The sequence below is a fragment of the Dendrobates tinctorius genome, unplaced genomic scaffold (assembly GCF_039654945.1).
Source record: "Dendrobates tinctorius isolate UK_male_01 unplaced genomic scaffold, ASM3965494v1 ptg000082l, whole genome shotgun sequence".
NCBI classification, from domain to species: domain Eukaryota; kingdom Metazoa; phylum Chordata; class Amphibia; order Anura; family Dendrobatidae; genus Dendrobates; species Dendrobates tinctorius.
Genome location: NW_027361750.1, coordinates 16,143,660 through 16,162,646, shown reverse-complemented (window position 1 = coordinate 16,162,646; position 18,987 = coordinate 16,143,660). Strand labels below are relative to the sequence as shown.

The 18,987-nt window shown below is 45.3% G+C and overlaps 1 protein-coding gene across 10 annotated transcripts in view; it reads right to left on the bottom strand.

Annotated features, from left to right (window-relative positions):
* The window catches only part of ASPH (aspartate beta-hydroxylase), a 303,702-nt gene that overhangs the window by 255,778 nt on the left and 28,937 nt on the right, over nt 1-18,987 (bottom strand). The window contains exon 1 of one of the 10 annotated variants that reach the window (XM_073583935.1): nt 15,100-15,285. The exons of the other annotated variants lie outside the window; for them this stretch is intronic. Coding sequence (XP_073440036.1) covers nt 15,100-15,115 — 16 coding nt within the window. The 5' untranslated portion in view covers nt 15,116-15,285. Of the gene's footprint in view, nt 1-15,099; nt 15,286-18,987 lie in introns of those variants that run through there. 10 annotated transcript variants of the gene reach the window in all.

Here is an 18,987-nt window from a genome sequence, read left to right as displayed (position 1 = left end):
ACATGCCTGGACGGACAATGCAATGTTTTTTCGGCTCCCGGATCCGCATTTAACATTGCGCATGCCCGGAGGACTTGCCTCGGCCGCAAATTTAACCCTAAACTCTGTTCTGGCGGCTGAAAATTCTCTCTCTCTCTCCCCCCCCAGACAGTGGTTCCTTTAAATTTCTTCCTTCGCCGGATCCGTAAAAAAGAAAGAAAAAAAAACAAAAAAAAAAAACGGTCCGGTGCCACGCGTTGATGTCCGTACGAAGGCGGATCCGTTTTCCGCCATTTTGGCGGATTACGACTGACATAACAAACTGATGTGTGAAACAGGCCTTATGGGGCGTCCAGCAGTCACTGATGTTCTTGGAGAGGAGACTGCGTTTTTCAGGAATTTGTGCAATGAGTTTGGATCAAAAACAGTAAGGGGGCTTTTTCCAGGCTGAAAAGAAAAAAGTCTGCAATCACGCCACGTGAATGATCGGGAATCACACTGTCACGATTTGGTAATCTCAGCACAAGCGGGTGGTCACATGACCCAGTGTAGGATATCTGTATATTGTGGTGACTTGCTGAAGTGTTCTACTGAGAGAAGTCGATCACCCATGTACAGAAACATAGATGCTCAAATCATTGAAAAATAACTCATTTATTGCAATGCTATAACATCAATAAAAATGCATGACCTAGCCTTGAATAAATGAGCCATCACGGTTGCAAATTAACAATTCATGTTGTCATGTCTCATGGCTTGGGAATCATACAGCATCGTGCTGCTGCAATGCAATAAGGCTTGCATTTTAGAATTTGTCCTCTCCTCGTCTCCTCCCTAGCGCTGATGTCAGCAACCCACCTTCACCCACATTGTGAGTTGAGTTTGGCAGGCGTCTTTAGAAGCTACAGGTCTTGCAGCTCTGGTTCAGAATAGTGTTTTTTTTTACCCATGGCAGCTGTTACAGCTACTGCTACTGTAATTGTGCATAACTATAAGAATTCAGCTCGAAAATAAACCCGGAATCTTTACACGTGCCACTAGAGTAGTGTCAAACTATCTGATGAAATCTCTTTGTGTGAGTACTGGTACATAGAGACAGCCATAGAAACAGTATCTCAAGCCTAGTAATGGAGTCAGAATACATGTCTTTGTGGTTCACAGTGTGCTCTACTTAATCCTTGCCATCATGCGGCTAAACATCCATCGAAGATTCCATCACTACAAACTGTATTTTCCCAAGGAGTATACAATAGAGTAAAAACTTGTATTCTTTCAGCCTGGAAAACCCCTTAAATGCTGGCTATAATAGACTGTGTCCATCCCAGATCGGTCAGACTGCCCAACGCTGAAAGAGTTTATGTTTCAGAAATGACCCAGGTTCAGCATCCGGCACTCGTGGATGTTATGTGACACACACGGCCCACCTACACATTTCTGCAGACCAAAAAAGCCCCCTTTCAACGATGCCTATTACCTAGTGATACGAGACTCATCAGGAGAATGCCTCCTGGCACACCGGAAAAGTTTTCAGGACCGGTTTGAAGATCATGAATCATCCTAACTCTGATCTTAAAGGGCTGAACCGAAAATAAAATTTATTTGAATCCTAAATGCCCAATTAAATATAATAATCTAATTGTCATGATCTCAGTGCGGGTTTGACTCGCACACGTGGGGTTAATGTTTGGAACCAGTGCTGATGACTGGCATTTCTGGGGTTAAAGGTTGTGATCCCGATGCAGGCTTACCTGCACACCTGGGGCTATGATTGTGGCCTCTCCCTGGTTCTGGGGGAGGCTTCTTATAGCCTCAGGACGCTCCCATCCCTGTCAGTTATACTCTTGCCCTTGGCATTTGTGTGGTGACCCCTGAGTGTGTTAGTGCTGTGTTCTGGTTGCTTGATTCTCTGTGTATGACTCGGTCTGTTCCCTGGATATCGCTTTGGATTCTGCCTGGTACCTCCTATGTCTGTTTGGTTCTGATCTCTGCTTGGCCCTGATTATCCGCTCTGTCTCCTCCCTGGTACTGTACTGTGATCCTGTGTATGACCTTTTGCTTTGTCTGACCTCCCATCTGTTTATCCCTCCTGTACCTCGCTGGTCTGTACCGTGCATGACTTCTGCTTTGCCATAATCTGAGTTCTCTGGCTTCTCTGACACTATTAGTTGAAGCACGCTTTGTCACCTCTGCTGCCCTGCTCCCCAGGTAACTCTTAGCACTGCTTCTGTACTCAGGACACGTGCACTGGCTCTATGAGCAAGTGTAGTGCGGTGTCTCTGACATTATAACTGACCAATTCAGTTTTTTGTTTTTTTTTTCTGAAGAAAAAAAAAAAAAAAGTGTGTGTTATCCTCATGGATCCCATACAAGCCTTGGCTGATCAGGTCAAGCACCTGACCCAAATGTTCCATAAGCTCAATGTGGAACAACGCACGATGGCCCAGACCCAGCAACAGTTGGTGGTTACTGTGCAGGGGGCTGTCGATGCAGGGGCTTCTGGTTCTGGGGGTAGGGATGTGTCATTAGCGTCCCCTGAATCTCCGGTCAAATTACCAGACCTTTTCTCAGGGGATAAAAAGGAGTTCAGGTCTTTCAGAGAAGGATGCAAGCTTTTTTTTTCTCTAAGGCCCCGCTCCTCCAGGGATGAGTTCCAGAGGGTGGGGGTCATTATTTCCCTACTTCGGGGGGCTCCGCAAGCATGGGCTTTCTCACTGTCTTCCTCTGCTCCTGAACGTATGTCAGTGAACGCATTCTTTGAGGCCCTCGGGCACATTTATGATGAACCTGACCGAGTGCGATTGGCAGAGGACATGGTGATGAGTGTCTGTCAGGGGAAACACTCAGCTGAGTGGTTTTGTTCTGAGTTCCGCCGCTGGGCGGCAGAGGTCTCTTGGAGCGACGCTGCACTCCGAGGACTCTTTCGCAGAGGCTTGTCCGAGCGGCTGCAGGATGCCTTGGCGTTACATCCCCCACCTAACTCTCTCGAGGACGCAATGACCCAGGCCGTCCGGATGGACCGCAGGCTGCGGGCCAGAGGGGTGATGCAGGTGGATACTCCATTATTCCCCAGTGGAAAAGAGACTGCCCCTGAGCCCATGGATGTAGGCGCCCTCTCCCTGAAGGATATGGAGAGGAAACGCCGGAAGGACAAGCAGTTATGCTTTTACTGCGGTAAAACGGGACATTGGAAAAGGGAGTGCCCGAATTGCCCGTCTTCAAACCCGGTCGGCGGGAAACGACTAGGTCTGGGTAGTCAACGGGGAGGCTGCTCAGACCCTCAGGTACCATTTTCCTCGTTTTCTAAAGTAGTACTGCCTGTGGAACTGTTTGTGGACGGTAGTTCTTTTTCCTCTACAGCCTTCGTGGACTGCGGATCATCTATTAATCTTATTGACTCCCAATTGGTCACACACAGCAAGATAGGGACAGTTAGGCTCAAGGTTCCGATCAAGGTGATGGCCATTGACTCATCTCCCCTCACTAAGGAGGGAATTCGCTTTATGTCTGATGTGTTTTCGCTCAGAGTGGGCGCTACTCATGTGGAAAACATAAGTTGTTTTGTGCTGGACAATCTACCTGCAGGGTTGGTGTTGGGCATGCCCTGGTTACAACACCATAACCCAGTTATTAACTGGAAAACGGGGGAGATTGTACAATGGGGGTTTAATGATTTTGAGTTGTATGATAAATCCGCACTGCTGGTTGAACCTGTTAAATCTGTGTCTGTATCATCTGTCGAGCTGGAAGGTATTCCGGAATGCCTGAAGGACTTCGAAGATGTATTCTCCGAAAGCGAGGCCGAGACGTTACCGCCACATAGACCCTTTGACTGCGCTATTGAGCTGGTCCCGGGGGCTAAATTACCCAAAGCCCGTCTGTTTAATTTGTCCGGTCCTGAGCGCTTGACTATGAAGGAGTACATTACTGAAAGTCTGCGCAAAGGACACATACGTCCTTCAGTCTCACCTGTGGCGGCAGGTTTCTTTTTTGTAAAGAAAAAAGATGGCGGGTTACGTCCCTGTCTCGACTTCCGGGAGCTTAATCAAATTACTGTACGGAATACGTACCCCCTTCCGTTGATTCCCGATTTATGTAACCAACTATCAGGGGCAAAGTGGTTTTCTAAACTGGACCTTCGGGGGGCATATAATTTGATAAGGGTCCGAGAGGGGGATGAATGGAAAACCGCGTTCCTCACGACCGAGGGACTATTTGAAAATTTAGTCATGCCGTTTGGTCTTACCAACGCCCCTGCCATATTTCAGAATTTCATCAACGTGGTATTCTCGGATCTCATTGGTCGTTTTGTCGTTATCTACTTAGATGATATTTTGATATATTCCCCCGACAAGTATTCTCATTTGGAACATGTACGAACTGTGCTCCAAAGGCTGAGAGAAAATCATTTGTATGCTAAATTGGAAAAATGTGTATTCTGTGTACAAGAGTTGTCCTTTTTGGGGTTAATTGTATCCGGTGAGGGTTTTCGCATGGACCCCAAGAAGGTGCAGGCCATTGCGGATTAGGTGCAACCCCGAGATCTTAAGGGTCTTCAGCGCTTCTTGGGGTTCGCCAATTATTACCGCAAATTTATCCGGGGGTTTTCGCAAGTGGTCAAACCTCTCACGGATCTAACATGCAAAGGTGCGGATGTGAGAAATTGGTCCTCGCTCGCAAAAGAGGCCTTTGCGACGCTGAAAAAATGTTTTATGTCTGCTCCTGTGTTAGTGCAGCCAGATCCGTCCAAACCATTCGTCGTGGAAGTGGACGCCTCTGAGGTGGGGGTGGGGGCGGTGTTGTCCCAAGGGCCTGCCACTCTAACCAACCTCAGGCCATGTGCTTTCTTTTCCAAGAAGTTCTCTGCTGCGGAAAGAAATTACGACGTAGGCAATAGAGAGCTTCTTGCGGTCAAATTGGTGTTTGAAGAATGGAGGCACTTTTTGGAGGGGGCCAGTCACCCGGTTACGGTGATCACGGATCACAAAAATTTGTCGTACATTGAGTCTGCTAAAAGACTAACGCCCAGACAAGCCCGTTGGTCACTTTTTTTTTCCCGTTTTCAGTTTACAATTACATTTCGTCCAGGGTCTAAGAATGTCAAGGCTGACGCCTTATCACGCAGTTTTCAGCCGGTGTCGCCCCCTGAGCCACCGTCCTCCATTCTTCACCCTGGGGTTGTGATAGCAGAGGTCTCATCTGAATTGGAACGGGAGATTCAGGGGGCCCAGTCGCAGGCCTCGGCGGCCAAGCCGGAGGGGAAGTTGTTTGTCCCAGAGCAACTTCGCCTGAAACTCTTGCAGGAGTTCCATGAATCCAAGCTGAGTGCTCACCCTGGTATTTCAGCCACACGTCTGGCGGTGGCTAGGATCTTTTGGTGGCCTACCCTTGGTTCGGACATTAAAAAATTCATTGCTGGTTGTGGGGTCTGCGCTCGTTCTAAAAGCTCTCATAGCCGGCCGGCAGGGGAGCTGATACCCTTGGCAGTGCCCGAAAGGCCATGGACTCACTTATCCATGGATTTTGTTACCAATCTCCCTCCATCTAAGGGTAATACAGTGGTATGGGTAGTGGTGGACAGGTTTTCTAAGCAGGCTCATTTCGTACCCCTGTCCGCACTACCGTCAGCTGAGACGTTGTCCAGGTTGTTTGTGCAGCATGTGATCCGGTTGCATGGGGTACCCCTGAATGTGGTGTCTGATCGTGGTGTGCAGTTTGTGGCTAGGTTTTGGCGTGCTTTCTGCAAAAAATTAGGTATGTCTCTGTCCTTTTCGTCTGCATACCATCCTGAGAGCAATGGGCAGACGGAGCGCACTAACCAGTCCCTGGAACAGATCCTCAGGTGTCTAACCTCTGCTAGACAGAGTGACTGGTGCGATGCACTGCCGTTGGCTGAATTTGCCTTCAATAGTCGGGTGAGTCAATCCACTGGTAGGTCCCCTTTCTTGATTAACTATGGGTTCAGTCCTCATTTTGGTGAGTTTTCTCGTCTGGATTCGGGGTGCCCGGGGGCTGAGGACTCTGTTCAGCGGTTAAAAGATACATGGGCAGAAGTCCAGCGGCGTATATCCAGGTCTCAAGGCAGGTATAAGTTTTTCGCGGACAGGAAACGAACACCTGGTCCCATGTTTCGGGTGGGAGAGAAAGTTTGGCTCTCCACGCGAAACATTAAGTTAAAGATTCCGTCAGCCAAGTTAGGACCCAAATTCATTGGCCCGTACAAGATTGTGGAAAAAAATCAATCCAGTGGCGTATAGGCTGTGCCTTCCATCCTCTTTCAAGCAGGGCTGTGGAGTCGGAGTCGGAGTCGTGGAGTCGGAGTCGTAGCTCATTTTGGTGGAGTCGGAGTTGGAGTCGGTATAAAATGGACCGACTCCGACTCCTAAAATATATAATAAATTGGGTACAGTAATTCAATGCAGGATGTGCTGAATATTTTTTCATAGTTTGGGAAAGTTATGAAATGTCCTATAAATGGCGGTTCTATTCCTGATCTAAGGCTACATTCACACACAGCGTTTTTCCTGTGTTTTTTGAGGATACGTTTTTCAGCTGCAAAAGCTGATCATCTTTTTAAAAAACCGCATCACCTGAAAGGTTTTTGAGCTCATAGATAAAGTTTTCAATAGCAAAAGCAGATTAGAAATCTGCTCTATCCATTTATCCATATCTGTCTATCCATATCGTATCTGTACCAAAAAGAATGAAAACCGGGTAGTACACCAATATATATTCTGTTCTATCTAAATATCTTGATTATTGGATCATAAAAATGATTAAATGTCTGAGGTTCACATTGTACTACAATAAATTTTTCATTTAAATATAAGCAATACAGTGGGGCAAAAAAGTATTTAGTCAGTCAGCAATAGTGCAAGTTCCACCACTTAAAAAGATGAGAGGCGTCTGTAATTTACATCATAGGTAGACCTCAACTATGGGAGACAAACTGAGAAAAAAAAATCCAGAAAATCACATTGTCTGGTTTTTTTTCATTTTATTTGCATATTATGGTGGAAAATAAGTATTTGGTCAGAAACAAGCAATTAAGATTTCTGGCTCTCACAGACCTGTAACTTCTTCTATAAGAGTCTCCTCTTTCCTCCACTCATTACCTGTAGTAATGGCACCTGTTTAAACTTGTTATCAGTATATAAAAAGACACCTGTGCACACCCTCAAACAGTCTGACTCCAAACTCCACTATGGTGAAGACCAAAGAGCTGTCAAAGGACACCAGAAACAAAATTGTAGCCCTGCACCAGGCTGGGAAGACTGAATCTGCAATAGCCAACCAGCTTGGAGTGAAGAAATCAACTGTGGGAGCAATAATTAGAAAATGGAAGACATACAAGACCACTGAGAATCTCCCTCGATCTGGTGCTCCACGCAAAATCTCACCCCGTGGGGTCAGAATGATCACAAGAACGGTGAGCAAAAATCCCAGAACCACGCGGGGGGACCTAGTGAATGAACTGCAGAGAGCTGGGACCAATGTAACAAGGCCTACCATAAGTAACACACTACGTCACCATGGACTCAGATCCTGCAGTGCCAGACATGTCCCACTGCTTAAGCCTGTACATGTCCGGGCCCGTCTGAAGTTTGCTAGAGAGCATTTGGATGATCCAGAGGAGTTTTGGGAGAATGTCCTATGGTCTGATGAAACCAAACTGGAACTGTTTGGTAGAAACACAACTTGTCGTGTTTGGAGGAAAAAGAATACTGAGTTGCATCCATCAAACACCATACCTACTGTAAAGCATAGTGGTGGAAACATCATGCTTTGGGGCTGTTTCTCTGCAAAGGGGCCAGGACAACTGATCCGGGTACATGAAAGAATGAATGGGGCCATGTATCGTGAGACTTTGAGTGCAAACCTCCTTCCATCAGCAAGGGCATTGATGATGAAACGTGGCTGGGTCTTTCAACATGACAATGATCCAAAGCACACCACCAGGTCAACGAAGGAGTGGCTTCGTAAGAAGCATTTCAAGGTCCTGGAGTGGCCAAGCCAGTCTCCAGATCTCAACCCTATAGAAAACCTTTGGAGGGAGTTGAAAGTCCGTGTTGCCAAGCGAAAAGCCAAAAACATCACTGCTCTAGAGGAGATCTGCATGGAGGAATGGGCCAACATACCAACAACAGTGTGTGGCAACCTTGTGAAGACTTACAGAAAACGTTTGACCTCTGTCATTGCCAACAAAGGATATATCACAAAGCATTGAGATGAAATTTTGTTTCTGACCAAATACTTATTTTCCACCATAATATGCAAATAAAATGAAAAAAAACCAGACAATGTGATTTTCTGGATTTTTTTTTCTCAGTTTGTCTCCCATAGTTGAGGTCTACCTATGATGTAAATTACAGACGCCTCTCATCTTTTTAAGTGGTGGAACTTGCACTATTGCTGACTGACTAAATACTTTTTTGCCCCACTGTATGTGTGGGAGTGGGAGTCGGAGTCGTGGAGTCGGAGTTGGAGTCGGAGTCTGTGTAAGGGAAATTGAGGAGTCGGAGTCGGAGTCGCAGGTTTGGCTTACCGACTCCACAGCCCTGCTTTCAAGATCCCTACCGTCTTCCACAAATCTCTACTGAAACCTTTTGAAGCAGTCCGGGGAGACTCCGAGTCTGCTGCTTCTCCTGTTTTGGTCGAGGGGCAGGTGGAGTACGAGGTTGGTCATATCGTAGATTCCAGGTTGGTAAGGCGGTCGGGTACAGTACCTGGTTCATTGGAAGGGGTATGGACCGGAGGACAGGTCCTGGGTACCGGCCCGGTTGATGCATGCTGATCGCCTGGTACGGGCTTTCCATGCTAAGTACCCGGGCAAGCCTGGGGGTCCAGAGGCCCCCCGTTGAGAGGGAGGTACTGTCATGATCTCAGTGCGGGTTTGACTCGCACACGTGGGGTTAATGTTTGGAACCAGTGCTGATGACTGGCATTTCTGGGGTTAAAGGTTGTGATCCCGATGCAGGCTTACCTGCACACCTGGGGCTATGATTGTGGCCTCTCCCTGGTTCTGGGGGGAGGCTTCTTATAGCCTCAGGACGCTCCCATCCCTGTCAGTTTTACTTTTGCCCTTGGCATTTGTGTGGTGACCCCTGAGTGTGTTAGTGCTGTGTTCTGGTTGCTTGATTCTCTGTGTATGACTCGGTCTGTTCCCTGGATATCGCCTGGTACCTCCTATGTCTGTTTGGTTTTGATCTCTGCTTGGCCCTGATTATCCGCTCTGTCTCCTCCCTGGTACTGTACTGATATCTTGTGTATGACCTTTGGCTTTGTCTGACCTCCCATCTGTTTATCCCTCCTGTACCTCGCTGGTCTGTACCGTGCATGACTTCTGCTTTGCCATAATCTGAGTTCTCTGGCTTCTCTGACACTATTAGTTGAAGCACGCTTTGTCACCTCTGCTGCCCTGCTCCCCAGGTAACTCTTAGCACTGCTTATGTACTCAGGACACGCGCACTGGCTCTATGAGCAAGTGTAGTGCGGTGTCTCTGACACTAATATTCTAATATACTTTAAATTAAAAAGTTATATTGTTCCTTCACTACTCTAACTGCCGTATTTATTTGTTTACCACTTCCTCTTTGATGATTTTTTGTTTGAGAATCCCAGTGCATGCTGGGATAGTCAAATGAGTCGAAACCAGGGGGTGTCAGTGACGTCTGTTTCAGGGTCTGGGCTAGTCCCTGTTTGACTGCGCCCGCATCAGTACAATATGCACAGTAACAGTGTGCTCGCTCAGATCAAAAGGAACAAGCCAACAAGAGAGTGCACTGTCAGTGCATGTTGTAAGAATACTCGGTGTGCTGGAAAAGCAGAGACCAGCGCCGCCGCCACAAGTGACGTTATGGGAGTCTGAAATAAAGTGTCAAAGAGGAAGTAGTATAAAATAAAAATAAAGCAGTTTGTGTAGTGAGAGAAACTTTTAATTAAAGTATATTAGAAAAGTCTTGAAAGATTATGACAATAGATAGGCATTTAGGATTATATAAATTGTAGCTTTCGGACCAACCCTTTAATCAAAGGAGACAGAAACGCAGCTCTCCAAACTCAGAATGACAGGAATGGTTTTCTTTCACAAATGTCTGTCTGAATTAGTGGTAAACAAGAAGTTGAGCTAAAAAAAAAAACAAAAAAACAAAGCAAACAAAAAACACAGAATTATCTGCTCTGCAGTCGTTGCATCTCTACCTGATGGACTGAGGTTATGGCTGCCAATGAAACCAAGATGATAGCATGAGTGACTCTTTACCACTGACATCAACTGGCCAGGTTTCTCTTAAATTAGAAAAGTTTAAGGCCACCCATTTTAAGCAGCCATAGTATATGATCATGCTTCCGGGGAGTATATTACGGGTGCAATGTCTTGATCTCAAGTGGTTTTACAGATTCCCTCAAACATCTACGTAGAATGTTATACAGGGGTCCAGATGGTGCATCTGTAATACAAACCCCAAACACTTAGTACGACTGTCTGAAGATGGATAGATGACGTGTCACCTCTATCGCTCTACAGTTTGGATAGACAATACCTGCATAATGGCGATCGGTTCTGTAGACCCTAATTAGTGATACATTGCAGGAATCAGGGCCTCTGTCTCTACATTATCCTGCTTTAAGAATCCATAAAAAAAGACAATTAGTTGCCTTCTACTGCAAAAACTACACTGCTCAAAAAAATAAAGGGAACCCTTAAGCAACAGAATATAAGTAAATTGGGGGTTGTGCTCACAGCCCAACACCGTGCAGGACGCTTGGCATTTGCCACAGAACACCAGGATTGGCAAGTTCGCCACTGGCGCCCTGTGCTCTTCACAGATGAAAGCAGGTTCACACTGAGCACATGCGACAGACATGACAGAGTCTGGAGAAACCGTGGAAAGCGATCGGCTGCCTGCAACATCCTTCAGCATGACCGGTTTGGCAGTGGGTCAGTAATGGTGTGGGGTGGCATTTCTTTGGAGGGCCACACGGTGTTGGGCTGTGAGTCCAACCCCCATCTGTGGACGTCGGGCACTCAGACCATACTCACAGAGTCGGTTTCTAACCGTTTGTGCAGACACATGCACATTTGTGGCCTGCTGGAGGTCATTTTGCAGGGCTCTGGCAGTGCTCCTGTAGGGAAGGTGACCTGACGGACGGACTGACTGGTTAGATTTCAGAAGGGAAAACAGCTAGGAAAGTGTAGGTGACGTGCAGTACCTTGAGTTGACCATTAGAGGGCAGGGAGGAGTGTGAGCATAGGACTTGACATCAGCTTAGGGCTAAGAAACCGTTGGTCATGGGGGGGCGGGGTTACAGGGAACCGGGAAAGCTATAAATTTGACAGGAGGGTTCCAGAAAGTCCCAGTCCCCAGGGGGAGCTCAAGTGGCAAGAAGACTGACAGTTGGTGCACTGTGAGGAAAACCTAACCAGGGGACTGAGAAGTCCTGACACGAGGTACCGCAGTATAGACGAGGCTCTGGGTGTGGGACACCGTATTGGAACGACGTTTGACCGGTGAAATTACTGTTGGTGTATAGGCCTAAGACAGCCACAGTGACGGAGCGTCACTGAGTGTAGAGGGGACAGTACGTATATATACGTCCATGGAGAAAGCACGGTGTCACAATGTGTTCTGTAACCGGAGAGCTGTGAAGCAGTCTGGCGGACGGCAAGAGAAAGAATAAACTTGGACCTGTTGCACCCGAAACTTGCCTCCAGCTTGTGTCTGTACGTTACGGCGCGGTATACAGAGGAACCACCCCCCAGCCCGGCCCACCAACCATACACTCCCCTCCTGTTCCTCCTTGCACAAAGCCTGAGGTAGTGGTCCTGCTGCTGGGTTGTTGCCCTCCTACGGCCCCCTCCACATCTCCTGGTGTACTGGCCTGTCTCCTGGTAGCACCTCCAGCCTCTGGACACTACGCTGACAGACTCAGCAAACCTTCTTGCCACAGCTCGCATTGATGTGCCATTCTGGATGAGCTGCAATACCTGAGCCACTTGTGTGGGTTATAGAGTCCACCTTATGCTACCACGAGTGTGAAAGCACAACCAACATTCAAAAGTGACCAAAACATCAGCCAGAAAGCACTGGTACTGAGATGTGGTCTGTGGTCCCCACCTGCAGAACAACTCCTTTATTGAGGGTGTCTTGATAATTGCCAATAATTTCCATCTGTTGTCTATTCCATTTGCACAACAGCATGTGAGATTGATTGTCAATCAGTGTTGCTTCCTAAGTGCACAGTTTGATTTCACAGAATTATGATTTACTTGGAGTTATATTCTGTTGTTTTAGGGTGTGCGCACGCATTGCAGATTCTGCTGCCGATCCGCAGCGGATTTGGCCCTGCGGATCCGCAACAGATTCTGCTGCATTGTACAGTACCTTTAAAGTCAATGGAAAATGAATAACAGTGCACATACTGCAGGTTTTGACCTGCGAATTTAGCCAAATCCGTACGGAAAAATCCGCAGCACAATCCGCAACGTGTGCACATACCCTAAGTGTTCCCTTTATTTTTTTGAGCAGTGTATATACTCCTCGAAATGAAAATCTCCAGAGTAAGCTCTCTACAGACTTAAAAAGGAGCGAAACAAAAAGTCTTGAACTCAGTGAATGCCATTTTCAACAAAAAAAGGTGCCAAAACTTATATTTGCACTTAGGAACTGTGCACGCAGTTTATTTTTTTTTTTATAGTGATGGCCATAAAGGAGACAGTTCCTCCAGACTCCCCCTAGACACATGAACACTTGGCGGCTCACGATAGAGTAATAGTTGCTGTAAGACAATGCCTGGATCGGCGGCTTAATTTTCTTTGTAATAAAGAAGGAAGCCTGTTACACTTCATCCACCCAATCCTTCTCTCCTCACAGTCACGAACGCAGATATACAATGAGCTGGCACCGCGGTCATGCAAGAATTACAAAGGGTGCAATCTCAATGAGGATATCCGCTTCATGCTGTAAATTTCAGGACATTTCACTTCACCAGTGAAAAATATGTATATTTCCTATGTGTATACATTCCCATGTGGCATTTCAGCTGCAATATGTCACCATTCACACAGCAAAGTGCGAAACCCCCAGTAACATCCGCTGCATAAATTTACCTGCTCACGACATGCTTTGTAGTGTGTGTATGAGACCTTTGAGAATCGCATACACTGCGGTCCCTGTGGGCATGTCGCCTTCTAATGATTGGCTACTTATCAGACAGCGAGTTCAAAAACATTTAATCTTAAGTGAAGAACAAAAACAGAAAAAACCCAATCCCATCTAATTTTTCATCATATAGGTTGGTTATCACAATATGGAAATAGTTCATTACACCAACCAACCGTAAGAGACAAAAATGAAACTATTGCATTGTATTAGCAATATAAAAAAAAAAAAATCAAGCCTTAAATCTTCGTAAGTATATCACACTAAAAAGGACATTTGTGCCATTTGCAAATATTTGTAGCATGTTGACAAGAGAGTAGCTTCAAAAATTGACACATTTAGGAGCAACACTTAATGGATATTTAGGCATATGCCTTCCCCTGGCTAGGAGTGATAAGTGAGTATACAGATGAAACAGAAGGGGCTCGCAGCTGTTTCTTTCTCAGGTAACATACAGCATTTCCCTTCCCGTTTTATCACAGGAGCGAGCGTTTCTGCTGCAATGCCAGCCTTCTGAGCTCATCATAAATGATATCATAAGCTCAATGGCTGCTGGTTCTGACTTGATTTAGGATGAGCTGACAGATCTGGAAACGTAGCAAAAACACCGGCTCCTGTGATAAAACAGGGAAGGAAAGGGGTTACCTCAAAAAGCAGCAGCTGTAAGCCCCTGTTTAGCCTATAGACTCACTTTTAAAGGGAATCTGTCACCCTATTTTTCGCCTATCTGCTGGGAGGCGACGGACCGGACCCCGACCCCCTCCGGGCCCGGACCGCCCCTGGGTGAGTTTAATCTAACTCATTTTTCTTCTCTTTCAGGGTACATTGGGGGCTTATCTACAGCATTACAGAATGCTGTAGATAAGCCCCTGATGGCGGTGCTGGCAGCTGATAGGCGAAAAATAGGGCGATAGATTCCCTTTAAGTGACTTGTGCTTCCTACCCTGGCCAGAAGCTGTGGTGTATATTGATCATGTATTGAAGTGCATGGTCAGGCACAGCAGGGGCACATGTATCTGTTTATCTCAGCACAGGAATATTTTTTTAACTCACCTAATAGTGGAACTTATTATTATTTAAAGATCTATCCAATAAAATGTACTTTGTTCATGTGACAACAACCCCTTGACTTACATTTGCTTATTACGATGATGCCGACCAAAGACGTGACAAACGTATCTGGATAAAGTATCACTATTGAGTTAAAATTATTAAACTTCTTACAAAAACGTGCCAGCCAGTAAGCAAAGACATAAAAAGATCAGGTTTTTTTATTTCTTCGACCCTTGACTTTAAAAAGAATTGTTTCGGCGCAGTGTATTTTGCTGACTGTTGGAGAACGCTCTCCTTTCATGATGCTATTTTGACATAAGCAGCCAATCTGCCAGCAAATGTAACATCAGAAGATGCAGTTCTAATTTTAATTTTCTTCCTAGTCCCATTAAAAAAAACAAAACAAAACAAGGATGATGCAATATAGATCGAGAAGATAATCATCAAAATCAACTAGTTATTAAAGTCTTTGATTAGTAGAACTGAGGATTCAATCTAAAGACCCAAAGAGAAGACGACACCATCCAGACGGGTAAGTTATGGAGATCCTTCCACGTGGAGCACGAGCTATGCATAGGAATGTGCCCCAAGGCTCGACCTGTACCCTCATGTAAAAACAAGAAAGCAATAGGAGATATTCAAATGAACTAAAACAGTTGTGGCTTGTGTGTCTGGAGAAGAGTGGGGGGCCCATAGACTGCCACCGGCCACCAAAATCTTTAACCTATAGACTCATGGACTTCCGAGAAGATTATTGTAACTAACAATCTGATCCTCGTTAGCATACAAAAATTAATATCACCAAAGCCAGTTTGATGGACTACACAGTGCACAACATAACTGACTGGAGTTCTCTTACTCCAAGCCTGGTTTTTAACCTAAACACCTATATGTTATAGATTTATAGTACCTGTATCCTCCATCATGCTGTCAGCACTCCTCACCCACGAACATCAGCAAAATAATGGTTCCAGAAAATCACTCTGCTTCTTCTGACCGATAATACCCAAGAAGAGATCCAGTGTCCCCCATCCAGCAGGGGTGGAATGGCTCTGCACAGTTAAGTCAGCTGGATTCCGAAACTAGACCTGCCCAGCGAAGCTGCTGAATATCTATTATTAGTCCTGCCTTCCAAAGCCAAACTCTTGCAGGCACTCATATGGAAATCCTGGGTTATGGAACAAGCCTTAACTCCTTCATAGCCACAGAAAGAGGCGAAGTCTTAGGAGACGGCGACATCAAGCGAGAGCTCGCCACTGTTGTGTACATACCTTGCAGCAGACTATGACAGACCGGCTCAATCAGCTCTGCACCATATAATCCATAACTATTTGGAGAGAGAATTAGAGCGGGCTGCAGTACAGCTGGCTCCAGACCACATACAGCCAGCAATCCATTTACTGTGGAAGAGCATCAATTAAGCAGCAGCCATTACAGAATCTGCCCAGAAATAAATGCTCCGCTGGCATTTTCTTTTGCCAGTCTAAACAATCAATCAACAATGAAAGAAATAGAAATACAGTCAGACTTCAAGATTTCAACCAATGCAGCAGATATAGTTGTTCTGGCTCTGGTTTAAAACTGGATGTCCATAACTAGGGTCATCAATATGAAATTGGTGGGGGTTTGATACCTGGCTGCCCCAGCGAAGTGTTTTACTGTGCCAGCTGGATATAACCTCAACGCTGGAACAGCACAGCTCCGTGCACCGTGTAGTGCGATTCTCATGTGCTGCAGCTCAGATTATTATTAGTAGTAGTACTATTAATGGCCTTCAGCTTAATCTCGAGCCATGGCAATTTGATGGATGAACGCTCTGTAGGAAGATCGATCTTGTGCAAGCCTTGCTAGGTCCACCAGGGCCTTCTCCGACGTTATCTTGAGTGTGTGAAGACATCCGATTGCTGGTCTTCCTCTTCGACTTGTTCCTTCTATTCTTCCGGCCACGATGTCCTTCTCCAGTGATTGGACACATCATACGAAAAGAGCAAAGTAGGCAAGCCGTAGCTTGGTAATCCTTTGCTTTGAGTGACATGTCTGGCTTGATTTGTTCCAAAATTGATTTGCTTGTTCTTCTTGCCATCCATGGTATGGATAGCTTCCTTCTCCAGCATCACATTTCAAAGGAGACTGATGTGAATGGGAGCTGAGCTACAGAACCCAAGATGAGTATTGGCTCTGCACAATGTTTATATACAACTGCCGGAGCTTCAAAATAGCTGATGCCGGGTAGCAAACCCCCAACAATCTGATATGGATGACCTATTCTAAGGATATATTTTTCTTTGGGAGGTGGAATGTCGGCCAGGGTGTGTGCAGTCTGTGGTATTGTGCATCTGTCCTACTCATTAGAATAGGTTTAGTGCACAAAATTTGACAGCTGTTGTGCACATCCGGGGAGGCACCCTTCCATCTCCAACTGCAAAAGTGAGAGGTGTCAGAGAAACCCAATGATTATAGATGCACAAGACACCAAGCTGAAAGTGCTTCTTAACAGCCATATGAAGTATCATACCTGTCAAAGAACCAGAATGATCAGGACACTTGGTCACCAGAATACGCCCAGCTGACACTTGAGCCGTCATTTGCATGCAGAGTGTGAGTTATTCAAAAGTTATTTTAGGAGGAATGCGAGAACCTTACAGCATAGGACTTTGTTATGTAAGCCATGTGGTAATCCATCAAGGTCTCACATATCTGACAAATGTCTGAAGACAAAAAAAAAAATTAAAACCACCCATAATAGTGATCATTACATGCATATTCAACAAAGACAGATGTATGTAAAAGCAAAGGCAGAATGTAAAGCGGTTCAGCCTCGGGGAAAATAAAGACACTAGTTACCGATCCCATGCCGATCTCTGTACTTTGCTGGGTTCAAATGGGCATGTGACCACTAAACCAATTACAGGTCACGTGCCTGACGGCAGCGAACTGGAAGTACAAATGCCAGTAATGGATCCAGGCATTATTAAAACGGGATCACGAAGGGTTGGACAACTGTAATAATTGTTAATAACACAACTTAGACCTCATTCCAGGAAGCATAGTCTGTTTAAGGATCGCAATGCTTGGACTCGCCACGAGTCTTCAGACCAGAACTTGACAGCTTCATAGGCCTAAACAATGCAGTTGGGTTCAGGTTGGGAGACTCGTGACCAGTCTGTACTTCAAGGTCCGTACACAACAGGGCTGTGGAGTCGGTAAGCCACAGTTGCGACTCCGACTCCTGGATTTTATCAGGCTCCGACTCCTTCATAAATGGCCAATTCATAACAAATTTACTGTTGTAAAATATTAAACATCGTGCTTATTCAGTTTCTCACCATCATATAAGTAATCAGACCACTTAGAGCAAAAACTACATTTATTAGAATACAATTAGAATATAGCAAATAACTTTTCTAAACTGTAAGTAAATATGCAATAAACACTTTTTTACAGTTAATAAGAAGAAATCTATAAATTTGTCCTCAGAAAAAGTATTGCCTCTGTCAGATCCTCCTTCATGGATGCCCTCAAATCTGATCTAATTATTTTGAGAGCAGAGAACAACCTCTCTACACTAACTTGTGTTGGTGGCAAAGCAGTAACCACTCGGGCAACATCTCTGACAATGTCAGGATACAGAGGAATAGCTTGTTGCACTGTTATTTTTGATGAACGGTCAAATTTCTCAATTTCTTTTAGTGCACATGAAAAATTCTGCTGAAATGTACTGGCTGTGTTCCTTGATGGGGATGACTCTTCTTCTATGCGGGAACGCTTTGCACGGTCCTTGTGATCCAAATATTTTTCGAAAATAAATTCTTCATCAGTTGATGATGAGGGTGAAGATGTGGCAGGACGACCAAATTCTTCTTGTTCCTCCTGACTGTTCTGCAAACCTTTCATCCTTACTGCTATTTCAAACAGAGCTTCTTTTCCTTTACTTAGCTGTTGATCATCTAGAAGAATCCGATGCATTGGGTCTACATAAACAGCTGCCAAAAGAATGTTATTTTGTAATAGTAGCTCCTCTCTCCGTTTCATTGATGTAGCAATGCCACTTGCAATTAACCCTCCTCTTTGGGACAGGCGAAACATCAGGTTCTTCCACTCCTTTAAGAAAATACCTGGAGTTAAGTCCTCTGCTTGTAATTTTTTAGTCACTGTAAATGGGTGCTCTAGCAATTTTTCCAGCTCAGTCACCTGATTCCACTGACTTTCATTTAGCGTCAGTTGAGAGTTAGCCATGTCTACAAGAAAGGTTTTCAGTTCAACCAAGCTCTGAATCATTAAGTAAGTACTGCCCCATCGTGTGGCTTGATCAATAATTGCCCCTTTTCCAGCACGTCTCTTCAAAATTGAGTCAACTTTAGGGGTTCTGGCAACAGTAGCCAATTTTCTCACCTTGCCAATCAGTGCAGCAGCATGTCCTTCCTGCAGACTGTCTCTTATAGCCAGCTGTAGCGTATGCACAACACAGCGCATGTGATGAATGAAAGAACATATTGACACAGTTTCAACAAGATCATCTAAACTATCATGTTGCTGTTCATCTGAAGCAACTTCAGTTTGCTCCTCAGTTACAATACTGTGTTCCTCTATTTCAAACATTTCTGTGTCTGTGGACCCAGAATGTTCTTCTAGCTGCTGGTCACCATCATTACTCTCATTCATTAGCTTATTAGTACTTATCATATTTGAAGCATTGTCAGTTACGACAGAAAGAACTTGCTCTTTTTTAAGTTCATAGTCTTGCAGAACCTTTTCCACCAAGACCTGGAGAAACTCACTGGTGTGATGAGCTTTGGTG